Source organism: Culicoides brevitarsis, chromosome 2, assembly GCF_036172545.1.
Source record: "Culicoides brevitarsis isolate CSIRO-B50_1 chromosome 2, AGI_CSIRO_Cbre_v1, whole genome shotgun sequence".
Taxonomy (NCBI): Eukaryota; Metazoa; Arthropoda; class Insecta; order Diptera; family Ceratopogonidae; genus Culicoides; species Culicoides brevitarsis.
The window spans coordinates 6,011,274-6,037,189 of NC_087086.1; the positions used below are offsets into that span (position 1 = coordinate 6,011,274).

The following is a 25,916-nucleotide window of genomic DNA, read 5'->3' on the forward strand; positions in this document are numbered from 1 at the left end:
TGGTGAATTTTATCCGCTGAATGCTTTCAATATTGAATTTTAGTAAAAAAAATGGAAGCATATAATTATATATAATATAAATAATAAATATATATTATTAAAAAAAATAAATAACATACAAATGAATGATATTATGATGAATATTGATATTAATTAATAATAAAAAATGATGAAAAATAATAAAAAAAAATCTTTTAACTTTTTTAATTTTTTTTTTTAATTATTTTATTGATAAAAATTTATTATTATTATTGATATCAATAAAATAAAAATTTAAATGTATATTATATATTTTTAAATGTAAAAATTTAATTTAAAATTTATTTTGTTAACGATAAAAAATAATATAAAAAATTTTTTTTTAGACTTGTGTATTTTTAATTTTTTTTTTTTTTTTCAAAATATTATTTATTATTATTTTTATTTTTAAATTCAATTTCAAATAAAATAAAATGATGAAAACTATAGATATTTAATTTTTTTCTAATTTAAAATTAAAAAAAAAATAAAATTTTCAAATATTATTTTTTAAAATTGAATTTTAACAAAAATAATTATTTTTTAATTTTTGTATTTAAATTAAATAATTAATTATTATTTTTTAATTTTAGAATTTAATTTTATATTTGAACAAAAAAAAATTAATTAAATTTTTTTTTTTTTAAAAATTATTTTTTTGATTTAAAATTAAAAATTGTTTTTTAATTAAAAAATGAATTATTATTTTAATTTTAGACTTGAATTTCAAATTAAAAAAAAAAACATTTTTAACTAAAAGTTATATTAATAAAAGAAGGAAAGGTAAGTAAAAAATGAAACACATTTAATATTTTTCACGAAAATAATAAAAATTTATTTTCCATTTCTAAAGAATTCAATTCATAATGTTTCTTAATACTAATTTAGGACCATAATTTTTAATTAATTAATATAAACCTAAATAAATGCCTAAAAAATGAAGAGTAATAATTCTACAAAAAAATTTCAAGATTCGAGTTTTCTTAATTTTCTATTTTTTTAATTAATTAATTAATAGATTGTATTCGATGCAGTCGTTGAAATAAAATTAAATTAAATTATTTACATTTTTTTAAACGAGAATTCATCACAAATTTCTTTAAGTGTTCTAATGATATATCTTCTCTTAATACAAAAAAGAGTTTTTTTAACATTTCAAGTTATTTTTTTGTAAGTTTAGTATTTCTACAACTTCTCTGAGATTCCTTTATACATTTAAATTTACATTGATCAACATTTTTGTACATCTAGTTTGTGTTTTCTTACATGAATTGCACTGGATTGGATGGGCGGTTGTCTCGTTAAGACGGATTTCTTTACAAATTTTGTTGTGCTTGTTGCTGATTTGCGACCACGGCTCGTTTGCAGCGTCGCGAATTGCTCGTCGATATCAACGTGCTGCCCATCGACAAGTTGATGGGGGCTTTTTGACGCCCCGGAAGACGAATAAATACGGTAGCAACGGCGGCATGTCCGTCACTGCAAAATTCTTGAGCAAAGGTGTGAGCGTGTTGTTGCGTTATCGACGAGCCGTGATGCGTTGACGACGATGCCGAACGAGATTTGCGCCTTCGATGCGTTACGGGCGTCAAATCGGGTCCCAAATGCAAATCGATGCACGAAAAAGGACGTTGCGCCATGTGAATCAGTTCGATGTTGTGTCGTCGCCGAGCACGTCGCATATCGGCAGCTTGCTTAAACTTCCATGCCACGACACAAATGGCGAGAAAGAGGAAAAAACACGAAAAGAACACGGAAAAGAAGACAAAGAGATCGATATGTAGCTGATCTTGACGGAAAAAGATCAAACCGTAACTGGCAGTTTGCGTTCCCACGGCACGAATTACGATGAAAAATCGCGTCGTACTGAGATTATGAATGCTCTGAGGCAGTGTCACGACAAGACGATTCTTCAAGCCAAACACTCGCATCAAAGTGTTGCATTGCGTGAGGGTCACGTAAGAACACAATTCGCGCACGAAATAATCTTTCACGGAAAATCCGTCGTTTTTCGCCTTGCAATCGGAATTGGGACTCACGAAAAATCGTTCCTCGTCGGAATAATTTTTGTATTTGTTGCGTTCGGGACTGAACTGAATTGGCATGAAAAGTTCGCCGTCGTCGAGATCTTCGATGCTCCATCGATATTGATGATCCAAATAAATTTCGTGGAAACCGGAAGATTTGTTGGATTCGACGACAAAAGAATCGTCTTGAGGACTCATGAAAAGATCGAGTTCGCCTTGAGTGACATCGATGATGATGCGAATATCGAGATTTGTGTAACGAGGTTGAATGACGAAGAAGACAGTTTCGCCGGGATTTAATGCACGAGGCTTGACTTTGCATTCATCTGTGAAGAAAAAGAAAATTTTTTGTTAGAAAAATTTTTTTTTATATAAAAAAATTAATTTTGTGTCGAAATTTTACATTTTTTAATAGAAATTAACAATTTTTTATAAGTATTTTAGAAAAATTTAAATTTTTTGTCATTTTTTTTTAATTTTTCGGCAAAAAAATTTAAATTTTTGGAACTTTAAAATCTGAATTAAACCAAAAATGAGCTTTTTTGAAGAAATTTTGAATAAAAATATAAGAAATTTATCAAAATTATTAATTTATTAATTATAATTTATTAAAATTAATTCATACTTAGTTCAAAAATTGATTAAAATTAAAAATTTTTCAAAAAATTTAATTTAATTTAAAACATTTAATATAAAAATTATTTAAAATTTGATTCTTTACATTTTTAAAGCATTTTATTCACATTTAGACCTTTTTTTATTAAAATCAAATTAAAAATCATCAAAAAGAGGAAATTTTAAAGCAATTTTTCTTCAAAATTAAAAAAAAATTTTGAAGCAAGCAAATTTTTTACTCATTAAGAGCTAAATCCATCAAAATTTTTAATTTCAAACAAAAATTTTATTAAATTTTACACAAAAACTACAAAAAATAGACTCATCTAAAAGACAATTTTAAAATAAAAACTATAAAAATTTTAAACAAAAAGTCAAAATTAAGGAATTTCAGACGAATTTAAATTTTTTAATTAAAAATTTATCAACATTTGGTCAAAATTTAATTCAAAAATAATTTTTTAAAGAATTTTCATTCAAAATCTAACAAAAATTTAATTAAAAAATCTCTAAAATTCATTTAAACCTTCAAAAACTAAGAAATTTCTACTCACCAATCGTCTTCGCATCAAAACACATTTTACTATCGACCGTTATCTGCTTGTAACATTGATGCCCATGCGTTGGATGTCCTTGATACGAGTCTCTACACTTCGAACATTGCACATCCCAACATGGATGGACAGAATTTTTGTGCATTTTCGCATTCGTGCATGTCAAATCGCTCTCCGTGTTATTCGCGCAATTGCATTTTTCCCCTAAAAAATTAAAAAACAATCAATTTTGAGTCAAAAATTAAAAATTTAAATGAATTACCTGTGACAGGATCACACATATCGCCATGCCCGTGACATTGACAAGGCCTGCATCCATCGTTGTTTGACATTGTTCCTCTAAAATATCCGGGAATGCAACTTGAACATCTAAAAAAAATATTTAAAAATTAATTTTTGATGGATTTTCATCGAAAAATGTACAAACCTCGGTCCATCAGTTTGATTTTTGCACTCCAAACAAACCGCATCGCTCTGAACTCCTTCCGTCAAGCGTTGATCGATCTCATCTCGTGTCAAATTACGAAAAGTAAATGCCATGTCTTGTTGAACGCAGATATCTGTGTGCCCGTGACAGTATTCCAAGCATGGAACGCACTCGTTTCGCTCATTTTTCACGAACCATTTTTGACATTTTTCGCATTGAGAGCCCATTGTGTTGTTGTGACACTCTCCGCACTCGTCTAACTTGTCGGGACCTTTGCAATTCGCGTTTCCATTGCAATTACACTGAATTGTGCAATTCACGCCGACATATCCAAAGTCGCATTGACACACATCTGGCGCCGTACAAACGCCCCGAACGCATCCCTCACGACAAATCGGCTTGCATTTCCCATTTTCCGTCTTAAAACCTTCCTTGCAGTTGCATTTGTAGCCGTAATTCAAGTCGAAACATTGCTCCGACTCCGGATTGCAATTATGATGACCATTTTCGCACTCATTCTCCGGCGGGCATTTTACGTAATTCCACGAAAAGCGATCAGATTCCTTCAAAGTGACATTTTTCGTTGCGGCAAACAACAAATCGCACGTAGATTTTGCCGGATGTTCTGCCATTGAGCCTTGCGTGCACAATCCTTCGCCTTCCGTGCCTTCTTTGGCGCACCAACCACAATGTGCGTGTCGTAAACACGTTTGACACTGATCAAAAGCCTCACACGACTCGGGGCAGTAATCTTTTTCTTCGGGCGTTAGGACTAAACCGCATAAGCCGCCGGCGCAAATCACGGGTTGGTAACTTTGAGACATGCAAACTCCGAGTTCCGTGCTCCAATGACAATCGTCGTAACCGCCTTCGGAGCTCAATGCGGTAAGACAAGCGCTGCAATTTTTGTTGACGTCACATTTGGCGGGGCAACTTGTCATGACGTCAAGTTTTCGTTTGAAATAAGGAGTTGAGGCGTTGATGCATTGCTGAGAATGCCCGTCAGAAGCCCAAACGCAGTCTTTTTGGGAGTTGCAAGAAGCGCAATCGTTTGCTATGCATTGGAGACTTGGGCATTGATCGACCTAAAAATAGAAATAATTCGTTAAAAAAATAAAATTAAAAATTATTTAAAAATTTATAAAAGGTAAGAGTTGAAATTTTGGTGAAATTAAAAAAAAAATAAATTTAAAAAAATTTAAATAAAAAATTATCAAAAATCATTGATGAAAATTCTGAAATTAATTAAAGTTAAAAATTATTATTTAATTTTTATTTTTTAATTAAAAAAATTTTAAACTTTTTTTCAGAATTTTTATTTATACTTCATATTAATTTTTTAATTCAATATTTTTAATTTTTTTTTAATTTTATTTTTTATTTATTATTATTATTATTTTATTTTTTTTTTTTGAAATTCGAGTAAAGTTAAAATGATTTTTTTATTAATTTATAGTTAAAATTTACGAAATTAAAAAAAAAAAATCAAAAAGTCGTAAATTTTAGAAATCCTTTGAAAAATTTATTTTTAAATTGATTTTTTTTATTTTTTTAATATCAATAATTTTTTAAATTTTTTCGTCTATTATTTAATTTTTTATTGAAGAATTCAAGCTCAATTTTTTTTTTTTTTTTTTTTTTGAATTTAAAATTTATTTTTTTTTTTAATTTAAAAAAATGAGCAAAAATAAAAGATCGTTTGAAAATCATTTAAAATTTCGAGATTATTTTAAGAATTTTTAATCTTATTTTTGACTTTTTTTGCATATTTTTTAATAAAAAAAAATTTTAATAAAAATTAATATTTTTTCAATATCAGTAATTTAATTTAAAATTTAATAAAATTAAAATTTATTTTTATTTTAAAATATTAAATTTTTTAAATTTCTCAAAAAAAAAAATTAAAATAAAATTTAAAAATTATTTTAAAATTTTTTAAAAACAAATTTTAATTTTAACAACAAAAAATAAAAAAAAAAATAAAATGCACAAAAAACTTACCTTCGTAACAGGATTTGTCCCGCATTTCGTTCCCGTGCAATTAATCAAACTCGTACTAACACATTTGCTGCCTGCGCCATCGACACTTTCAAACCACTGACAAACCTGCGAAGCTTCTCCATTCGCCGAATGAACAGGCCACGTCGCAAGACACTCGCTACAAGTCGTAAAAGACGAACAATTCCTCCTTTCGATCCATTCCAAGTCACAACTTGCCCCCGAATTGTACGCAATCAACGCATTACTGTCATTCGTGACACTACAAACTCCCGAATTTCCCGAAGAATAACAATGCGATCCGAATTCCGTCAACGGCTTAATCGCGCAATAACTGCATCCCATATAATGGCGACAACTTGACTTGCTTCGACTCCATAACGAACAAATATCCACGGGAATGTTAATTTTCACAACTCGTGCATTGATACTTCCATCCCAACCGCCAACGACGTAAATCGAGGAGGAATCCGCATCGATCGTCATCGCATGAGCATAAGTGCTTGTCGGAATTTCGCCAATGATGTCGGTGTCTTCCGTCAATCGAATCCAATGGTTGCAGTTGTAATTGTACGCGATTAGGATATCCGCACTGCTGTTTCCGGATGTTTTTCCGCCGTAAATTACCATGTACGTGTCTGTTGTGACAGCGGAATGCCCAAAACGTCCCTTTAACTCGCCCGGGCGATTTAATTCGTGAAACGGAGGAAGCTCAGTCCATGTTGAAGTTTCGTAATTTAAAGCAAAAAGCTTGTTTGACATCACTGTTTTATTTTCTTCGATGCGATATCCGCCATAAACGTAGAGGGAACGAGAAATTTGATGGTTTACGGTACTGTGCCCGAATAAAATGCTCGAAAGAACACCTGAAATTAAAAAAAAAATAGAAGTTAAAATAAATAAATAAGGAAAAAAATTAAAATTTAATTTTTTAATATAAAAAAAGCAAAAATTTGAATTAATTAAATTAATTTTAAAAATTAATTAATTATTTACAAATCAATTTTCTCTAAAAAATTTAAAAAATTCTTTAAAAATTTATAAAATTAAAAAAAATATATTTTATAAATTATGACATATTTATTTTTAAAATTTTGAATAAATAAAAAATTAAATTTTTAAATTCAAATTTTATTAAATTATTTTAAAAAAATTTATTAATTTTAATTAATTTATTTTAAAAAAAAAAATAAATGATAGCAAATTTATTTTTTTCAAATTTTGAATTTAATTAGATTTTTTAATTTTTATTATTGAAAATTATATTTTTAATTTTATAATATTTTATTTAATTTTTTAAATTTTGCAATTTGAAAAAAAATTAAAAATAATGAAAATTAATCAAAAAAAAAAAACCACAAAAATTGGATATAATGATTTGTAATTTTTGTTATATTTAAAAATTTTTTAAAAATTTAAAATAAAATTTTACGGAAAATAAAAAATTATATAAATTGATAAAAATTTTGAATTTCAAAAAAGTTTGAAAAATTTTTTAATTTTTAAAATTTTGCCAAATGTTAAAAATAGATTTTTTATTTAATTAATTTATAGAATTTTTTAAAATTTAAAAAAATGAAAAAATTAAATTTAAATCATAAAATTAAAAAAAATATATATTTTTGAAGAAAATTTTAAAATTACTATTTTTTTTATTTTATTTATTATTTTATTTATTTTTCATTTCAAAAATTTTATAAAATTTAAAAAAAAAAATTTTATAAAATTTAAAAAAAAAAATATTTTATAAACTTTATAAAATTATTTTTTAAAATAAATATTAAGTAAATTATTTTTTTATTTAAAATTTGAACAAAAACTTGTTCTAAAACAAAAATAATCAGAAAATTTCTTAAATTTTTTTTTATTTTAAATTTATTTTTAATTTTCTCAAATACCTAATTTTTTTTTTTTTTTTTTGAATAAAAATATTTAAATTTTTTTAGTAAAAATTTCTCAATATTAATTAAAGAAAAACAAATTTTTTTGAATAATTTCTTACCTTTACATTCAATTTTCTGCCATTTCGACGACGTCATATTAAAAAGCCACACATCTTGATTAAATCCATGCGTAAAAGACAGTCCTCCGATCAAAACTAAGTAATCTTTGTCCGCATCTTTCACCAAAGTCATCGTGTGAAGACACAACGGAGGCGGTTTGAGACTTCCTTGCACTTCGACAACCTCCCATCGTTGCGTTTGGAGACTAAATTTCCAAAAATCATCAAACACGCGATCGAAATCGCCATTTTTCTTCTGTTCCCTCAAACCCCCATAGATGTAAATGGCTTGTTTCGCGTGGCAATTATTTCCGAACTGCAGGGACCATGAATCGAAACCCGACAGATGCATTTTCCCGTTTGTCGCACACAGGCAGGTTTGTAAGTGTTCAAAATCTTCGAAGAGTGTCCATAAACACTTTGCTTGTAAAAAATCAACTGTGACTTTTGTAATCGCATGCGAGTCACATGCCGGATTCGTGATCAATTTTTTTCGTGTCAAAACTGCGAGAATGTTTCAAGTGTCTAACAAGCAAGGGACCACATGGAAAATAGACATCGAATATCCGCCAAACATCCACAGCCCGATACACGCGTTTCGTTTCGGACTTTTCGACTTCCAATCGGATGATATAATCGCCTTTTGCGGTATCTGTCTTCGGGCTAATGATCCACAAGCACTCCCGAGTCTCAGGTCCTCCCCATTCGGGACGATACGACTGATACGAACCCAATCCTTGTTGTTGTCCGGCATGCAAAACGCTTCGTGGCGCACATTCCAAGTAACATTGCCCTCCGTCACGCGGATCGCCGTAATATTCGCTGTTGCAAACCTCGCAATGAATGCCTCCCGTGTTGTCCTGGCAGAAACATTCGCCCGTAATTGGATCGCAAACGCCTAAAGATTTATTTCCGTGCATGTTGCAATCGCATTCCGTGCATCCCTTTTCGCTCGTCGCATTTCCGTAGCTGCCCATGCGACATCTTTCGCAAAAATCGCCTTCTGTGAAGTTTTGACATTCATCGCAAACGCCAACGCCCGTTTCGCAAGTCGAATGATTGTTACAACCGCAATTCACGGAGCAGTCGATTCCAGTCCAACCGAGTTTGCAATTGCACACGTAATCGGGAGCTCCGGAGCATGTGCCGTGAATGCATTTTTCGAAACAGGTTTTTGTGCAATTTTTCTTTCCGTCGCCGATGAAGCCTTGACGACATTGACATTGGTAAGAACCGTGAGTGTTGCTGCAAACTGCTTCAGGATGACAATCGTGAATTCCTAAAATGAGAAAAAAAATTAAATTTTAATTTAATTTTGTAGAAAAATTTAAAATTTTTATATTTTATCTTTTAATTTCCTCGAATTTTCAAAAATTTTTTCGTTTTCTATTTTTTGGCAGTTTTAAGTTATAAAATGATTAAAAATGATAAATTAGAGCCCTCTGACAAATTTCTATCCATTTGGAGCGAGATTTGACAAAAATAGCTTTGACACAGTTTTTGACACAGTTTTTTTGCTCTTGATTTAGTTTTTAAAACAAAACTATGTCAAAGAAATTTTTTTTTTTCAGTTTCAATTTTTTGGCAGTTTTGAGTTAGAAAATGATTAAAAATGATAAATTAGAGCCCTCTGACAAATTTCTATCCATTTGGAGCGAGATTTGACAAAAATAGCTTTGACACAGTTTTTGACACAGTTTTTTTGCTCTTGATTTAGTTTTTAAAACAAAACTGTGTCAAAGAAAAAATTTTTTTTCAGTTTCAATTTTTTGGCAGTTTTGAGTTAAAAATGATTAAAAATGATAAATTAGAGCCCTCTGACAAATTTCTATCCATTTGGAGCGAGATTTGACAAAAATAGCTTTGACACAGTTTTTGACACAGTTTTTTTGCTCTTGATTTAGTTTTTAAAACAAAACTGTGTCAAAGAAATTTTTTTTTTTTCAGTTTCAATTTTTTGGCAGTTTTGAGTTAGAAAATGATTAAAAATGATAAATTAGAGCCCTCTGACAAATTTCTATCCATTTGGAGCAAGATTTGACAAAAATAGCTTTGACACAGTTTTTGACACAGTTTTTTTGCTCTTGATTTAGTTTTTAAAACAAAACTGTGTCAAAGAAAATTTTTTTTTTTTCAGTTTCAATTTTTTGGCAGTTTTGAGTTGTAAAATGATTAAAAATGATAAATTAGAGCCCTCTGACAAATTTCTATCCATTTGGAGCGAGATTTGACAAAAATAGCTTTGACACAGTTTTTGACACAGTTTTTTTGCTCTTGATTTAGTTTTTAAAACAAAACTATGTCAAAGAAAAAATTTTTTTTCAGTTTCAATTTTTTGGCAGTTTTGAGTTAAAAATGATTAAAAATGATAAATTAGAGCCCTCTGACAAATTTCTATCCATTTGGAGCGAGATTTGACAAAAATAGCTTTGACACAGTTTTTGACACAGTTTTTTTGCTCTTGATTTAGTTTTTAAAACAAAACTGTGTCAAAGAAATTTTTTTTTTTTCAGTTTCAATTTTTTGGCAGTTTTGAGTTAGAAAATGATTAAAAATGATAAATTAGAGCCCTCTGACAAATTTCTATCCATTTGGAGCAAGATTTGACAAAAATAGCTTTGACACAGTTTTTGACACAGTTTTTTTGCTCTTGATTTAGTTTTTAAAACAAAACTGTGTCAAAGAAAAATTTTTTTTTCAGTTTCAATTTTTTGGCAGTTTTGAGTTAAAAATGATTAAAAATGATAAATTAGAGCCCTCTGACAAATTTCTATCCATTTGGAGCGAGATTTGACAAAAATAGCTTTGACACAGTTTTTGACACAGTTTTTTTGCTCTTGATTTAGTTTTTAAAACAAAACTGTGTCAAAGAAATTTTTTTTTTTCAGTTTCAATTTTTTGGCAGTTTTGAGTTAGAAAATGATTAAAAATGATAAATTAGAGCCCTCTGACAAATTTCTATCCATTTGGAGCAAGATTTGACAAAAATAGCTTTGACACAGTTTTTGACACAGTTTTTTTGCTCTTGATTTAGTTTTTAAAACAAAACTGTGTCAAAGAAAATTTTTTTTTCAGTTTCAATTTTTTGGCAGTTTTGAGTTGTAAAATGATTAAAAATGATAAATTAGAGCCCTCTGACAAATTTCTATCCATTTGGAGCGAGATTTGACAAAAATAGCTTTGACACAGTTTTTGACACAGTTTTTTTGCTCTTGATTTAGTTTTTAAAACAAAACTATGTCAAAGAAAAAATTTTTTTTCAGTTTCAATTTTTTGGCAGTTTTGAGTTAAAAATGATTAAAAATGATAAATTAGAGCCCTCTGACAAATTTCTATCCATTTGGAGCAAGATTTGACAAAAATAGCTTTGACACAGTTTTTGACACAGTTTTTTTGCTCTTGATTTAGTTTTTAAAACAAAACTATGTCAAAGAAAAATTTTTTTTTCAGTTTCAATTTTTTGGCAGTTTTGAGTTATAAAATGATTAAAAATGATAAATTAGAGCCCTCTGACAAATTTCTATCCATTTGGAGCAAGATTTGACAAAAATAGCTTTGACACAGTTTTTGACACAGTTTTTTTGCTCTTGATTTAGTTTTTAAAACAAAACTATGTCAAAGAAAAATTTTTTTTCAGTTTCAATTTTTTGGCAGTTTTGAGTTGAAAAATGATTAAAAATGATAAATTAGAGCCCTCTGACAAATTTCTATCCATTTGGAGCAAGATTTGACAAAAATAGCTTTGACACAGTTTTTGACACAGTTTTTTTGCTCTTGATTTAGTTTTTAAAACAAAACTATGTCAAAGAAAATTTTTTTTTCAGTTTCAATTTTTTGGCAGTTTTGAGTTATAAAATGATTAAAAATGATAAATTAGAGCCCTCTGACAAATTTCTATCCATTTGGAGCAAGATTTGACAAAAATAGCTTTGACACAGTTTTTTTGCTCTTGATTTAGTTTTTAAAACAAAACTATGTCAAGAAAAAATTTTTTTTCAGTTTCAATTTTTTGGCAGTTTTGAGTTATAAATGATTAAAAATGATAAATTAGAGCCCTCTGACAAATTTCTATCCATTTGGAGCAAGATTTGACAAAAATAGCTTTGACACAGTTTTTGACACAGTTTTTTTGCTCTTGATTTAGTTTTTAAAACAAAACTGTGTCAAAGAAATTTTTTTTTTTTCAGTTTCAATTTTTTGGCAGTTTTGAGTTAAAAATGATTAAAAATGATAAATTAGAGCCCTCTGACAAATTTCTATCCATTTGGAGCAAGATTTGACAAAAATAGCTTTGACACAGTTTTTGACACAGTTTTTTTGCTCTTGATTTAGTTTTTAAAACAAAACTATGTCAAAGAAAAATTTTTTTTCAGTTTCAATTTTTTGGCAGTTTTGAGTTAAAAATGATTAAAAATGATAAATTAGAGCCCTCTGACAAATTTCTATCCATTTGGAGCAAGATTTGACAAAAATAGCTTTGACACAGTTTTTGACACAGTTTTTTTGCTCTTGATTTAGTTTTTAAAACAAAACTATGTCAAAGAAAAAATTTTTTTTCAGTTTCAATTTTTTGGCAGTTTTGAGTTAAAAAATGATTTAAAATGATAAATTAGAGCCCTCTGACAAATTTCTATCCATTTGGAGCAAGATTTGACAAAAATAGCTTTGACACAGTTTTTGACACAGTTTTTTTGCTCTTGATTTAGTTTTTAAAACAAAACTATGTCAAAGAAATTTTTTTTTTTTCAGTTTCAATTTTTTGGCAGTTTTGAGTTGTAAAATGATTAAAAATGATAAATTAGAGCCCTCTGACAAATTTCTATCCATTTGGAGCGAGATTTGACAAAAATAGCTTTGACACAGTTTTTGACACAGTTTTTTTGCTCTTGATTTAGTTTTTAAAACAAAACTATGTCAAAGAAAAAATTTTTTTTCAGTTTCAATTTTTTGGCAGTTTTGAGTTAAAAATGATTAAAAATGATAAATTAGAGCCCTCTGACAAATTTCTATCCATTTGGAGCGAGATTTGACAAAAATAGCTTTGACACAGTTTTTGACACAGTTTTTTTGCTCTTGATTTAGTTTTTAAAACAAAACTGTGTCAAAGAAATTTTTTTTTTTTTCAGTTTCAATTTTTTGGCAGTTTTGAGTTAGAAAATGATTAAAAATGATAAATTAGAGCCCTCTGACAAATTTCTATCCATTTGGAGCAAGATTTGACAAAAATAGCTTTGACACAGTTTTTGACACAGTTTTTTTGCTCTTGATTTAGTTTTTAAAACAAAACTGTGTCAAAGAAAATTTTTTTTTCAGTTTCAATTTTTTGGCAGTTTTGAGTTGTAAAATGATTAAAAATGATAAATTAGAGCCCTCTGACAAATTTCTATCCATTTGGAGCGAGATTTGACAAAAATAGCTTTGACACTTTGACACAGTTTTTTTGCTCTTGATTTAGTTTTTAAAACAAAACTATGTCAAAGAAAAAATTTTTTTTCAGTTTCAATTTTTTGGCAGTTTTGAGTTAAAAATGATTAAAAATGATAAATTAGAGCCCTCTGACAAATTTCTATCCATTTGGAGCGAGATTTGACAAAAATAGCTTTGACACAGTTTTTGACACAGTTTTTTTGCTCTTGATTTAGTTTTTAAAACAAAACTGTGTCAAAGAAATTTTTTTTTTTCAGTTTCAATTTTTTGGCAGTTTTGAGTTAGAAAATGATTAAAAATGATAAATTAGAGCCCTCTGACAAATTTCTATCCATTTGGAGCGAGATTTGACAAAAATAGCTTTGACACAGTTTTTGACACAGTTTTTTTGCTCTTGATTTAGTTTTTAAAACAAAACTATGTCAAAGAAAATTTTTTTTTCAGTTTCAATTTTTTGGCAGTTTTGAGTTAAAAATGATTAAAAATGATAAATTAGAGCCCTCTGACAAATTTCTATCCATTTGGAGCGAGATTTGACAAAAATAGCTTTGACACAGTTTTTGACACAGTTTTTTTGCTCTTGATTTAGTTTTTAAAACAAAACTGTGTCAAAGAAATTTTTTTTTTTTCAGTTTCAATTTTTTGGCAGTTTTGAGTTAGAAAATGATTAAAAATGATAAATTAGAGCCCTCTGACAAATTTCTATCCATTTGGAGCAAGATTTGACAAAAATAGCTTTGACACAGTTTTTGACACAGTTTTTTTGCTCTTGATTTAGTTTTTAAAACAAAACTGTGTCAAAGAAAATTTTTTTTTCAGTTTCAATTTTTTGGCAGTTTTGAGTTGTAAAATGATTAAAAATGATAAATTAGAGCCCTCTGACAAATTTCTATCCATTTGGAGCGAGATTTGACAAAAATAGCTTTGACACAGTTTTTGACACAGTTTTTTTGCTCTTGATTTAGTTTTTAAAACAAAACTATGTCAAAGAAAAAATTTTTTTTCAGTTTCAATTTTTTGGCAGTTTTGAGTTAAAAATGATTAAAAATGATAAATTAGAGCCCTCTGACAAATTTCTATCCATTTGGAGCGAGATTTGACAAAAATAGCTTTGACACAGTTTTTGACACAGTTTTTTTGCTCTTGATTTAGTTTTTAAAACAAAACTGTGTCAAAGAAATTTTTTTTTTTTTCAGTTTCAATTTTTTGGCAGTTTTGAGTTAGAAAATGATTAAAAATGATAAATTAGAGCCCTCTGACAAATTTCTATCCATTTGGAGCAAGATTTGACAAAAATAGCTTTGACACAGTTTTTGACACAGTTTTTTTGCTCTTGATTTAGTTTTTAAAACAAAACTGTGTCAAAGAAAATTTTTTTTTCAGTTTCAATTTTTTGGCAGTTTTGAGTTGTAAAATGATTAAAAATGATAAATTAGAGCCCTCTGACAAATTTCTATCCATTTGGAGCGAGATTTGACAAAAATAGCTTTGACACAGTTTTTGACACAGTTTTTTTGCTCTTGATTTAGTTTTTAAAACAAAACTATGTCAAAGAAAAATTTTATTTTTCAGTTTCAATTTTTTGGCAGTTTTGAGTTAAAAATGATTAAAAATGATAAATTAGAGCCCTCTGACAAATTTCTATCCATTTGGAGCAAGATTTGACAAAAATAGCTTTGACACAGTTTTTGACACAGTTTTTTTGCTCTTGATTTAGTTTTTAAAACAAAACTATGTCAAAGAAAAAATTTTTTTTCAGTTTCAATTTTTTGGCAGTTTTGAGTTATAAAATGATTAAAAATGATAAATTAGAGCCCTCTGACAAATTTCTATCCATTTGGAGCAAGATTTGACAAAAATAGCTTTGACACAGTTTTTGACACAGTTTTTTTGCTCTTGATTTAGTTTTTAAAACAAAACTATGTCAAAGAAAAAATTTTTTTTCAGTTTCAATTTTTTGGCAGTTTTGAGTTGAAAAATGATTAAAAATGATAAATTAGAGCCCTCTGACAAATTTTTATCCATTTGGAGCAAGATTTGACAAAAATAGCTTTGACACAGTTTTTGACACAGTTTTTTTGCTCTTGATTTAGTTTTTAAAACAAAACTATGTCAAAGGAAAAATTTTTTTTCAGTTTCAATTTTTTGGCAGTTTTGAGTTGAAAAATGATTAAAAATGATAAATTAGAGCCCTCTGACAAATTTTTATCCATTTGGAGCAAGATTTGACAAAAATTGCTTTGACACAGTTTTTGACACAGTTTTTTTGCTCTTGATTTAGTTTTTAAAACAAAACTATGTCAAAGAAAAAATTTTTTTTCAGTTTCAATTTTTTGGCAGTTTTGAGTTGTAAAATGATTAAAAATGATAAATTAGAGCCCTCTGACAAATTTCTATCCATTTGGAGCAAGATTTGACAAAAATAGCTTTGACACAGTTTTTGACACAGTTTTTTTGCTCTTGATTTAGTTTTTAAAACAAAACTATGTCAAAGGAAAAATTTTTTTTCAGTTTCAATTTTTTGGCAGTTTTGAGTTAAAAAATGATTAAAAATGATAAATTAGAGCCCTCTGACAAATTTTTATCCATTTGGAGCAAGATTTGACAAAAATTGCTTTGACACAGTTTTTGACACAGTTTTTTTGCTCTTGATTTAGTTTTTAAAACAAAACTATGTCAAAGAAAAATTTTTTTTTCAGTTTCAATTTTTTGGCAGTTTTGAGTTAAAAAATGATTAAAAATGATAAATTAGAGCCCTCTGACAAATTTCTATCCATTTGGAGCAAGATTTGACAAAAATAGCTTTGACACAGTTTTTGACACAGTTTTTTTGCTCTTGATTTAGTTTTTAAAACAAAACTATGTCAAAGAAAAAATTTTTTTTCAGTTTCAATTTTTTGGCAGTTTTGAGTTACAAAATGATTAAAAATGATAAATTAGAGCCCTCTGACAAATTTCTATCCATTTGGAGCAAGATTTGACAAAAATAGCTTTGACACAGTTTTTGACACAGTTTTTTTGCTCTTGATTTAGTTTTTAAAACAAAACTATGTCAAAGAAAAAATTTTTTTTCAGTTTCAATTTTTTGGCAGTTTTGAGTTACAAAATGATTAAAAATGATAAATTAGAGCCCTCTGACAAATTTCTATCCATTTGGAGCGAGATTTGACAAAAATAGCTTTGACACAGTTTTTGACACAGTTTTTTTGCTCTTGATTTAGTTTTTAAAACAAAACTATGTCAAAGAAAAAATTTTTTTTCAGTTTCAATTTTTTGGCAGTTTTGAGTTAGAAAATGATTAAAAATGATAAATTAGAGCCCTCTGACAAATTTCTATCCATTTGGAGCAAGATTTGACAAAAATAGCTTTGACACAGTTTTTGACACAGTTTTTTTGCTCTTGATTTAGTTTTTAAAACAAAACTATGTCAAAGAAATTTTTTTTTTTCAGTTTCAATTTTTTGGCAGTTTTGAGTTATAAAATGATTAAAAATGATAAATTAGAGCCCTCTGACAAATTTCTATCCATTTGGAGCAAGATTTGACAAAAATAGCTTTGACACAGTTTTTGACACAGTTTTTTTGCTCTTGATTTAGTTTTTAAAACAAAACTATGTCAAAGAAAATTTTTTTTTCAGTTTCAATTTTTTGGCAGTTTTGAGTTGTAAAATGATTAAAAATGATAAATTAGAGCCCTCTGACAAATTTCTATCCATTTGGAGCAAGATTTGACAAAAATAGCTTTGACACAGTTTTTGACACAGTTTTTTTGCTCTTGATTTAGTTTTTAAAACAAAACTATGTCAAAGAAAAAATTTTTTTTCAGTTTCAATTTTTTGGCAGTTTTGAGTTAAAAATGATTAAAAATGATAAATTAGAGCCCTCTGACAAATTTCTATCCATTTGGAGCGAGATTTGACAAAAATAGCTTTGACACAGTTTTTGACACAGTTTTTTTGCTCTTGATTTAGTTTTTAAAACAAAACTATGTCAAAGAAATTTTTTTTTTTCAGTTTCAATTTTTTGGCAGTTTTGAGTTATAAAATGATTAAAAATGATAAACTAGAGCCCTCTGACAAATTTCTATCCATTTGGAGCAAGATTTGACAAAAATAGCTTTGACACAGTTTTTGACACAGTTTTTTTGCTCTTGATTTAGTTTTTAAAACAAAACTATGTCAAAGAAAAAATTTTTTTTCAGTTTCAATTTTTTGGCAGTTTTGAGTTAAAAATGATTAAAAATGATAAATTAGAGCCCTCTGACAAATTTCTATCCATTTGGAGCGAGATTTGACAAAAATAGCTTTGACACAGTTTTTGACACAGTTTTTTTGCTCTTGATTTAGTTTTTAAAACAAAACTATGTCAAAGAAAAAATTTTTTTTCAGTTTCAATTTTTTGGCAGTTTTGAGTTAAAAATGATTAAAAATGATAAATTAGAGCCCTCTGACAAATTTCTATCCATTTGGAGCAAGATTTGACAAAAATAGCTTTGACACAGTTTTTGACACAGTTTTTTTGCTCTTGATTTAGTTTTTAAAACAAAACTATGTCAAAGAAAAAATTTTTTTTCAGTTTCAATTTTTTGGCAGTTTTGAGTTATAAAATGATTAAAAATGATAAATTAGAGCCCTCTGACAAATTTCTATCCATTTGGAGCAAGATTTGACAAAAATAGCTTTGACACAGTTTTTGACACAGTTTTTTTGCTCTTGATTTAGTTTTTAAAACAAAACTATGTCAAAGAAAAAATTTTTTTTCAGTTTCAATTTTTTGGCAGTTTTGAGTTAAAAATGATTAAAAATGATAAATTAGAGCCCTCTGACAAATTTCTATCCATTTGGAGCAAGATTTGACAAAAATAGCTTTGACACAGTTTTTGACACAGTTTTTTTGCTCTTGATTTAGTTTTTAAAACAAAACTATGTCAAAGAAAAAAATTTTTTTCAGTTTCAATTTTTTGGCAGTTTTGAGTTAAAAATGATTAAAAATGATAAATTAGAGCCCTCTGACAAATTTCTATCCATTTGGAGCAAGATTTGACAAAAATAGCTTTGACACAGTTTTTGACACAGTTTTTTTGCTCTTGATTTAGTTTTTAAAACAAAACTATGTCAAAGAAAAAATTTTTTTTCAGTTTCAATTTTTTGGCAGTTTTGAGTTATAAAATGATTAAAAATGATAAATTAGAGCCCTCTGACAAATTTCTATCCATTTGGAGCAAGATTTGACAAAAATAGCTTTGACACAGTTTTTGACACAGTTTTTTTGCTCTTGATTTAGTTTTTAAAACAAAACTATGTCAAAGAAAAAATTTTTTTTCAGTTTCAATTTTTTGGCAGTTTTGAGTTAAAAAATGATTAAAAATGATAAATTGGAGCCCTCTGTCAAATTTCAATCCATTTGGAGCAAGATTTGACAAAAATAGCTTTGACACAGTTTTTGACACAGTTTTTTTGCTCTTGATTTAGTTTTTAAAACAAAACTATGTCAAAGAAAAAATTTTTTTTCAGTTTCAATTTTTTGGCAGTTTTGAGTTAAAAAATGATTAAAAATGATAAATTAGAGCCCTCTGACAAATTTCTATCCATTTGGAGCAAGATTTGACAAAAATAGCTTTGACACAGTTTTTGACACAGTTTTTTTGCTCTTGATTTAGTTTTTAAAACAAAACTATGTCAAAGAAAAAATTTTTTTTCAGTTTCAATTTTTTGGCAGTTTTGAGTTATAAAATGATTAAAAATGATAAATTAGAGCCCTCTGACAAATTTCTATCCATTTGGAGCAAGATTTGACAAAAATAGCTTTGACACAGTTTTTGACACAGTTTTTTTGCTCTTGATTTAGTTTTTAAAACAAAACTATGTCAAAGAAAAAATTTTTTTTCAGTTTCAATTTTTTGGCAGTTTTGAGTTAAAAATGATTAAAAATGATAAATTAGAGCCCTCTGACAAATTTCTATCCATTTGGAGCAAGATTTGACAAAAATAGCTTTGACACAGTTTTTGACACAGTTTTTTTGCTCTTGATTTAGTTTTTAAAAAAAACTATGTCAAAGAAAAATTTTTTTTCAGTTTCAATTTTTTGGCAGTTTTGAGTTATAAAATGATTAAAAATGATAAATTAGAGCCCTCTGACAAATTTCTATCCATTTGGAGCAAGATTTGACAAAAATAGCTTTGACACAGTTTTTGACACAGTTTTTTTGCTCTTGATTTAGTTTTTAAAACAAAACTATGTCAAAGAAAAAATTTTTTTTCAGTTTCAATTTTTTGGCAGTTTTGAGTTACAAAATGATTAAAAATGATAAATTAGAGCCCTCTGACAAATTTCTATCCATTTGGAGCAAGATTTGACAAAAATAGCTTTGACACAGTTTTTGACACAGTTTTTTTGCTCTTGATTTAGTTTTTAAAACAAAACTATGTCAAAGAAAAAATTTTTTTTCAGTTTCAATTTTTTGGCAGTTTTGAGTTACAAAATGATTAAAAATGATAAATTAGAGCCCTCTGACAAATTTCTATCCATTTGGAGCAAGATTTGACAAAAATAGCTTTGACACAGTTTTTGACACAGTTTTTTTGCTCTTGATTTAGTTTTTAAAACAAAACTATGTCAAAGAAAAAATTTTTTTTCAGTTTCAATTTTTTGGCAGTTTTGAGTTATAAAATGATTAAAAATGATAAATTAGAGCCCTCTGACAAATTTCTATCCATTTGGAGCAAGATTTGACAAAAATAGCTTTGACACAGTTTTTGACACAGTTTTTTTGCTCTTGATTTAGTTTTTAAAACAAAACTATGTCAAAGAAAAAATTTTTTTTCAGTTTCAATTTTTTGGCAGTTTTGAGTTACAAAATGATTAAAAATTTTGGCAGTGATTTAGTTACTATGTCAAAGAAAAAATGTTTTTTCAGTTTCAATTTTTTGGCAGTTTTGAGTTACAAAATGATTAAAAATGATAAATTAGAGCCCTCTGACAAATTTCTATCCATTTGGAGCGAGATTTGACAAAAATTGCTTTGACACAGTTTTTGACACAGTTTTTTTGCTCTTGATTTAGTTTTTAAAACAAAACTATGTCAAAGGAAATTTTTTTTTCAGTTTCAATTTTTTTGCAGTTTTGAGTTATAAAATGATTAAAAATGATAAATTAGAGCCCTCTGACAAATTTCTATCCATTTGGAGCAATATTTGTTCGAAAATTGAGAAAATATGAATGGAAATCATCTTCAGAATCGAAAAAACTCTTACCTAATCCACACTCATCGACATCCGGGCATTGCGCATAGGCAAATTCAACATCTGTCTTATTCATCAAGACACTACATTCCGTCGACGTCGTATTAAAATCTCCCGTCAAGCACATTCCCTCAATCGGATTCTCCTTATCGTAGCACCAACCACAACTCAGCGTCTTCAAACACGACGAACAATTCGTGGCGGCACAATTTTCACATTTATCCGCATTCGCTTCGACATGCGACGAATTCTCATGAGCAATATACGACACTTGATCCAACCATTCGCGACACATCCCGAACTGATATTCGCTCGTATAAACCGAGAAACTGAAGCAAGTTTGCGTCGATTTGCACCAAACGCATCTCCCGGCGTCATTCAAGCATTGCGAACATCCCGTTCGTTGATAACAGGGCACCGGGCAAGCTTTTAACGTTCTTGCTGCTCTCGGCGATCGACCTTTCCGCGCACATCGGGCATCTTCAATCCACCATTCGCAATCGTTTGTCGTACAATCTTCGCAACTGATGAAATTCGAACAATTTTTGCACTTTGTCGAATGAAGAGTCAAATATTGAGATTCATCTTCCAAGGTACAACTTTGCTCCGAACTTCTTGAAACGCAACTTTTGGTCAAATCACACCATCCGCAACTCGACGACGAGAGACATGGGAGACAACTTTTGTAATATCCGCAAGTTTCGTTCGCAAAAGGCTCCAAATATTCGAAAGTAAAGGCTCTCGAACTGTCTGTCGTGCGATTATGTTGCAGCCCAATCTTGCTGTGAGGCACATTTTGCGAGTTCATCGACCGTTTCGCTTGAAGATCGATAAAAATCTTGCCTGGTTCCAACATTGGCCAATCCGCTTGAACACAACTTGTTTGATCTGAGGTCAAATTTGCCGCCAATTTTAGGTTTTTCGCATCAAAAAGTCCGATTTTCAGTTCGGTTTGGGAATAACTCGAACAAACCCATAACTTTTCGCTGAGATTTCGCCAAGATTCGGGCGGGCGAATGTATCCCAAGAGGCGCGTGACAATTTTGCTGCCATTTCCGTCAAATAATTGCTCCGTGATGGTATTTAAGCCGGGCAAATTGAAGTCTACCATGGTTGCGTTGATAATTTGAATCGAATCGGGCATGTTAAAGTCGACGGGATACAAATATCGCAACAATGTGAGTCCCGGGCGTTTGTCTTTGGGTGTGCATTGATCCGCTGAAGTGATTTCGATGCCTTGTTTGCCCCACCAACCGACATCTTGCGAGGGGGTATCTTCGCCGCATATCCCGTACTCGTCTTTGTGATGACAACGAGCATTTTGAACGCACCACGTGCACTTGTCAAGTCCCAATTTCTGCGCTACCGAGTTGAATTTCCTGTTTTGATGCGATTTTCCGAGAATTAAGCAGGATTGACAGTCTCCAAGGCTTTGACAAATCCCCGGACATCGAGTTGTTTGTAAATTTGTCGTGCAATTGGCGCCTACTGTGCGTCCGTAACACGTACTATCCGCACTGCACCATCCGCAATCCATATTTGAGAGACATTCGCTTTGTTGGTGATAATTCGAGCATTTACTTTCGGGATCGGCACTCTCGTAAATCATCGGAGGGATCGTATAAGCCAACAAATCGCCATTTACCGTGCCATGATAGCCTCCAACAAGCAACAAAGTGTTCCCTCGCAGCGCTGAAGCATGTGCAAAAACTCCCTGTTCCTTCGGCGAATGATTTGTGGATTGCCCCAAAATCTCAGGACTTGTCCAAGTATGACATCCGAGATGATACAAGTAAATTGTGTTGTCATAACAAATTTCCTCCTTGTTATGACGATGCGAATAACCCCCGAAAACAATTAAATAATTTCCTGAAACGACACTTGTGTGAAAAGCTCGTTCTCGTGGCACAAAAGTATCCCTCAAATAAGTCCTTGGATACAAAATTTCCGCCCAAAATTGCGTTTCAAGGTTAAACGCAAACATCCGATCCGATAATTTCGAGAATCTTGCAACTCCGGTCGTGATTCCGCCATAAACGATCAAAGAATTGAGTGGTTCGTAATAAACTGTTGTATGAGCAACGACACGAACGTCGAGAGATTTTCCGCCGCGACATTTAACTTCTTGCCATTGTTCCTCTGAGGAGTTGCGGGAAATGCGAATTTTGAACATGCGGGAGGAGAAATCGCCGCTTGAGGTACTTCCGCCGAAGAGATAGAGGAATCCGTTGGCGTATGTGAGTGTGTGACGAACGAGAGCGGGAGGTTTGACGAGAGAATTTAGAGCTCGTAAAGACCATCGGTTGTTCGAGGAGATGTTGTAGAGCCAAAGTTCGTCGGAAAGATGACCTGAAGATGTTTTGCCGCCGTAAATTACGAAGCCATCTGAAAAATTTTGAAGAAAAATTAGGTTTTTGTTGAAAAAGTTTAAGAAAATATTTTTTGATAGTTGAAAAAATTTTGAATTTTGTCTTACAAATACTAATTTCTTTAAAAATTTTGACAGCTGTCAACTTTATGAATTGAAAATTTAAATTTTTTTTTAATTTTGACAGCTGTCAACTTTTTTATTTTGAAATTTCATTTTTTTCAAAAATTTTGACAGCTGTCAACTTTTATAATTTGAAATTTCAATTTTCTTCAAAAATTTTGACAGCTGTCAACTTTTTTAATTTGAAATTTCAATTTTTTTCAAAAATTTTGACAGCTGTCAACTTTTTTAATTTGAAATTTCAATTTTTTTCAAAATTTTGACAGCTGTCAAAATAAAAATCGAAATTTCTTCAAAAATTTTGACAGATATCAACTTTTTGAATTGAAAATTTCAATTTTCTTCAAAAATTTTGACAGCTGTCAAAAATAAAAATCAAAATTTCTTCAAAAATTTTGACAGCTGTCAATTTTTTTGAAATTTAAATCATTTTTTTTTAAATTTTGACAGATATCAACTTTCTGAACTAAAAATTTCAATTTTCTTCAAAATTTTGACAGCTGTCAACTTTTTTAATTTGAAATTTCAATTTTTTCAAAATTTTGACAGCTGTCAACTTTTTATAATTTGAAATTTCATTTTTTTTCAAAAATTTTGACAGCTGTTAACTTTTTTGAAATAAAAATCAAAATTTCTTCAAAAATTTTGACAGATATCAACTTTCTGAACTAAAAATTTCAATTTTTTTTAAAAAAATTTTGACAGCTGTCAACATTTTTGACTTTAAAATCAAAATTTCTTCAAACGTTTTGACACAAAAATTTACCTTTACGATTAAATTTTCACTAAATTCAATTCTTACCTTCAACATTGCTCGCTGCATGCCCATGCCTCGCCGATGGTCGATCATAATTGTGTTGATTTTCGCTATTTATCGTGTTATTTCCTGCTGATCTCGTACTTCTCAGCTTATTTCCTTCCGTCACCGACAACAAAACATTCTTAAAAATCGATCCGTCTTTCAAATGAAACAAGGGACTTTCCCCCGGGCTGTCTAATACTGCTTTTAGCAACGTCGTGTCAAGCCTATCTTTGAAATGCGCTTGTTTCAGTCGCAATCCATGCTCATTCTCCCACTGACTCGTCTCAAAACGATAAATTTCCAAGTTATCCAGCACGTTGTTCAAGTCGTAACCGCCAAAAACGTACAGAGAATCAGTCTTTTCGATGTAAGTCGCTGTATGCGCTGCTCTCGGATGCAATCCGTCGATCGAATCTGCCAACCAATGATATTCATTGCTAATTGGATCGTCTTTTTTCAAGCTACACGACATCCCGGAGTATCCTGACGCACATTCGCAATGATCTTTCACGCATTTCCCTTGATTTAATTCAGCGTGACAATTTTGCGGACACGCATTTTTACTGCAATCATCGCCGAGCCAACTACTACTGCAAATGCATTTGTGATTCACGCATTTGCCGTGCGACGAACAGTTGTTCGGGCAATTTGTCACGGAAAAATCCGCTTTAAACCCGTCAAGCACGTAATTTGTGTCACTATACAGCAAAATCAGCATCTACAAAAGACATAAAAAGTGATAATTCGCGATGTAAACAAAGAAATCTCGAGGGAACTTACACTGCCGGATGCCGCAACGATTGGTTTGGGGCTCGTTTTGCCCGAAAAACTTCCCAAAAGCGTAGATTTGGCGTACGAGTCGCCATCGTACACGAAAATGTAGTCGTAGGCACATTCAGTAGAGATTGAGCGAAAGCTTAGCGTGATAAACTGCGATGAATTTGCTGCTCGGATCAACCATTCGCAATGAGAGTCCTAAAAAAAGACAAAAAATTTAAAAAAAAAATCAAAAAAATTGAAAAAACTTACTTTTGTGTAATTCGTAACTCCATCGGAGTCGGAAATTTCGCCCCATGACTGAGTAAAAACCTTCCGGGATTTATCGCAGGACTGCTGACTCGCGCCAATCGTGCAAAAAAGTAGGAAAAGTGTGACGGCGAGCGTGAACGAGATGCAATTTAGGGCATTTTGTACAGACCCCATGTAGCTCGAAAGCCAAACAGCGGGACCAACTCAATGAAATTTCCTTTTCTCTTTGCTTCTTGCAACACTTTTGTGACTTTCTACACACATACGGTTTGTTTACTTTTTGTCTGTTTAACTTTAATTATCATTTTCACGACGTTTTTTGCGTCTTTTCAATCTCTCATGAATTGTCTCTGTGCTCTTATTTCTATTTTTTACATGATAATGATTACCAAAAATTCACTTAAAAATTTTTTTGATATGATTAATTTCAGTTTTTATCCGTTTTTGTTCAATTTTTTGTCAATTCAATATTTGCGATGCTTTCTCAGGTCGTTTTGTGATGCTTTGAATTGAAAATCTCCTTTCATATCGCAATGAAAACTGTTTTTTTCTGCAAAAATGTTAATTTTGAATGAAAAATTGCGGATTGATTCGAGTGTTTTTATTTTGATTGGAGATGAGGAGTATTGAAATGTAATTGTCGGGCAAATTTCAGAGACGGACCTTAAGAAATGTCAAAATTTGGGCAATTTTGAAAGATAGAGTTCAGGGCCGTCGATTTCAAATTTTTGTTTTAAAACTTTTAGAAATTAAAAAATAATAAAAATTTATATTTTTTTTTAATTATATTTCAGGTCAATTAATTAACTCTAAATTAAAAATTTAAAAAAAAATTGAGAAAATAAAAAAAAATAAAATTTTGAAATTTTTTTCCTTAAAATTAGTTCAAATTGATTTAAGAAACAAAATTTTTACATTATATTTTTGTAAATATTTAATTGAATAAATCTTTAAAAAAATTGAATTAAAAATTTATTTTTTTTTTAAATGAACCAAAAGTCATAATAAAAGAAATCATTTTTCTAAAAATAATTTTTTTAGAGCTATCAAAAATAAAAGATATAATTTTAAGATCCTTTTATCTAAAAATAAAAATATAAAATTTCTAAAAAATATTTTTAATTTGAAAAAAAGTAAAAAAAAATCGAAAATATTTTTAAAATAAAAAAAAAATATTTTAACCAATAAAAAATTTCACTAAATGAATTAAAAATTTGATTTTTTTACGAAAATGACCAAAAGTCATTAAGAATATTTTTTTTTTTTTCAAAAAATAATTAGTTAG

General features: G+C 29.6%; 1 protein-coding gene across 1 annotated transcript; it reads right to left on the reverse strand.

The window, feature by feature from the left end:
- Positions 1-1,041: 1,041 nt before the first annotated feature.
- Positions 1,042-25,213, reverse strand: LOC134828397 (multiple epidermal growth factor-like domains protein 8). The gene is made up of 11 exons (XM_063841373.1): positions 24,632-25,213; positions 24,383-24,577; positions 23,603-24,320; positions 20,322-22,694; positions 8,114-8,920; positions 7,642-8,037; positions 5,643-6,505; positions 3,642-4,726; positions 3,477-3,583; positions 3,215-3,418; positions 1,042-2,371 (listed from the first exon to the last, which is right to left on the reverse strand). Exons 1-11 carry the CDS (start codon positions 24,803-24,805, stop codon positions 1,335-1,337), a joined length of 7,959 nt encoding a protein of 2,652 aa, XP_063697443.1. The 5' UTR covers positions 24,806-25,213; the 3' UTR covers positions 1,042-1,334.
- Between the last annotated feature and the right edge of the window lie 703 nt (positions 25,214-25,916).

What these genes read in the sequence shown, in the direction of transcription:
- LOC134828397 (XM_063841373.1), bottom strand. Translation starts at nt 24,805, where the DNA reads ATGGGGTCTGTACAAAATGCCCTAAATTGCATCTCGTTCACGCTCGCC. An exon ending in GCAGAAAATTGAATGTAAAG is followed by an intron (nt 6,506 to 7,641) that starts GTAAGAAATTAT and finishes TTTTAATTTCAG; the next exon opens with GTGTTCTTTCGAGCATTTTA. An exon ending in GGACAAATCCTGTTACGAAG is followed by an intron (nt 4,727 to 5,642) that starts GTAAGTTTTTTG and finishes TTCTATTTTTAG; the next exon opens with GTCGATCAATGCCCAAGTCT.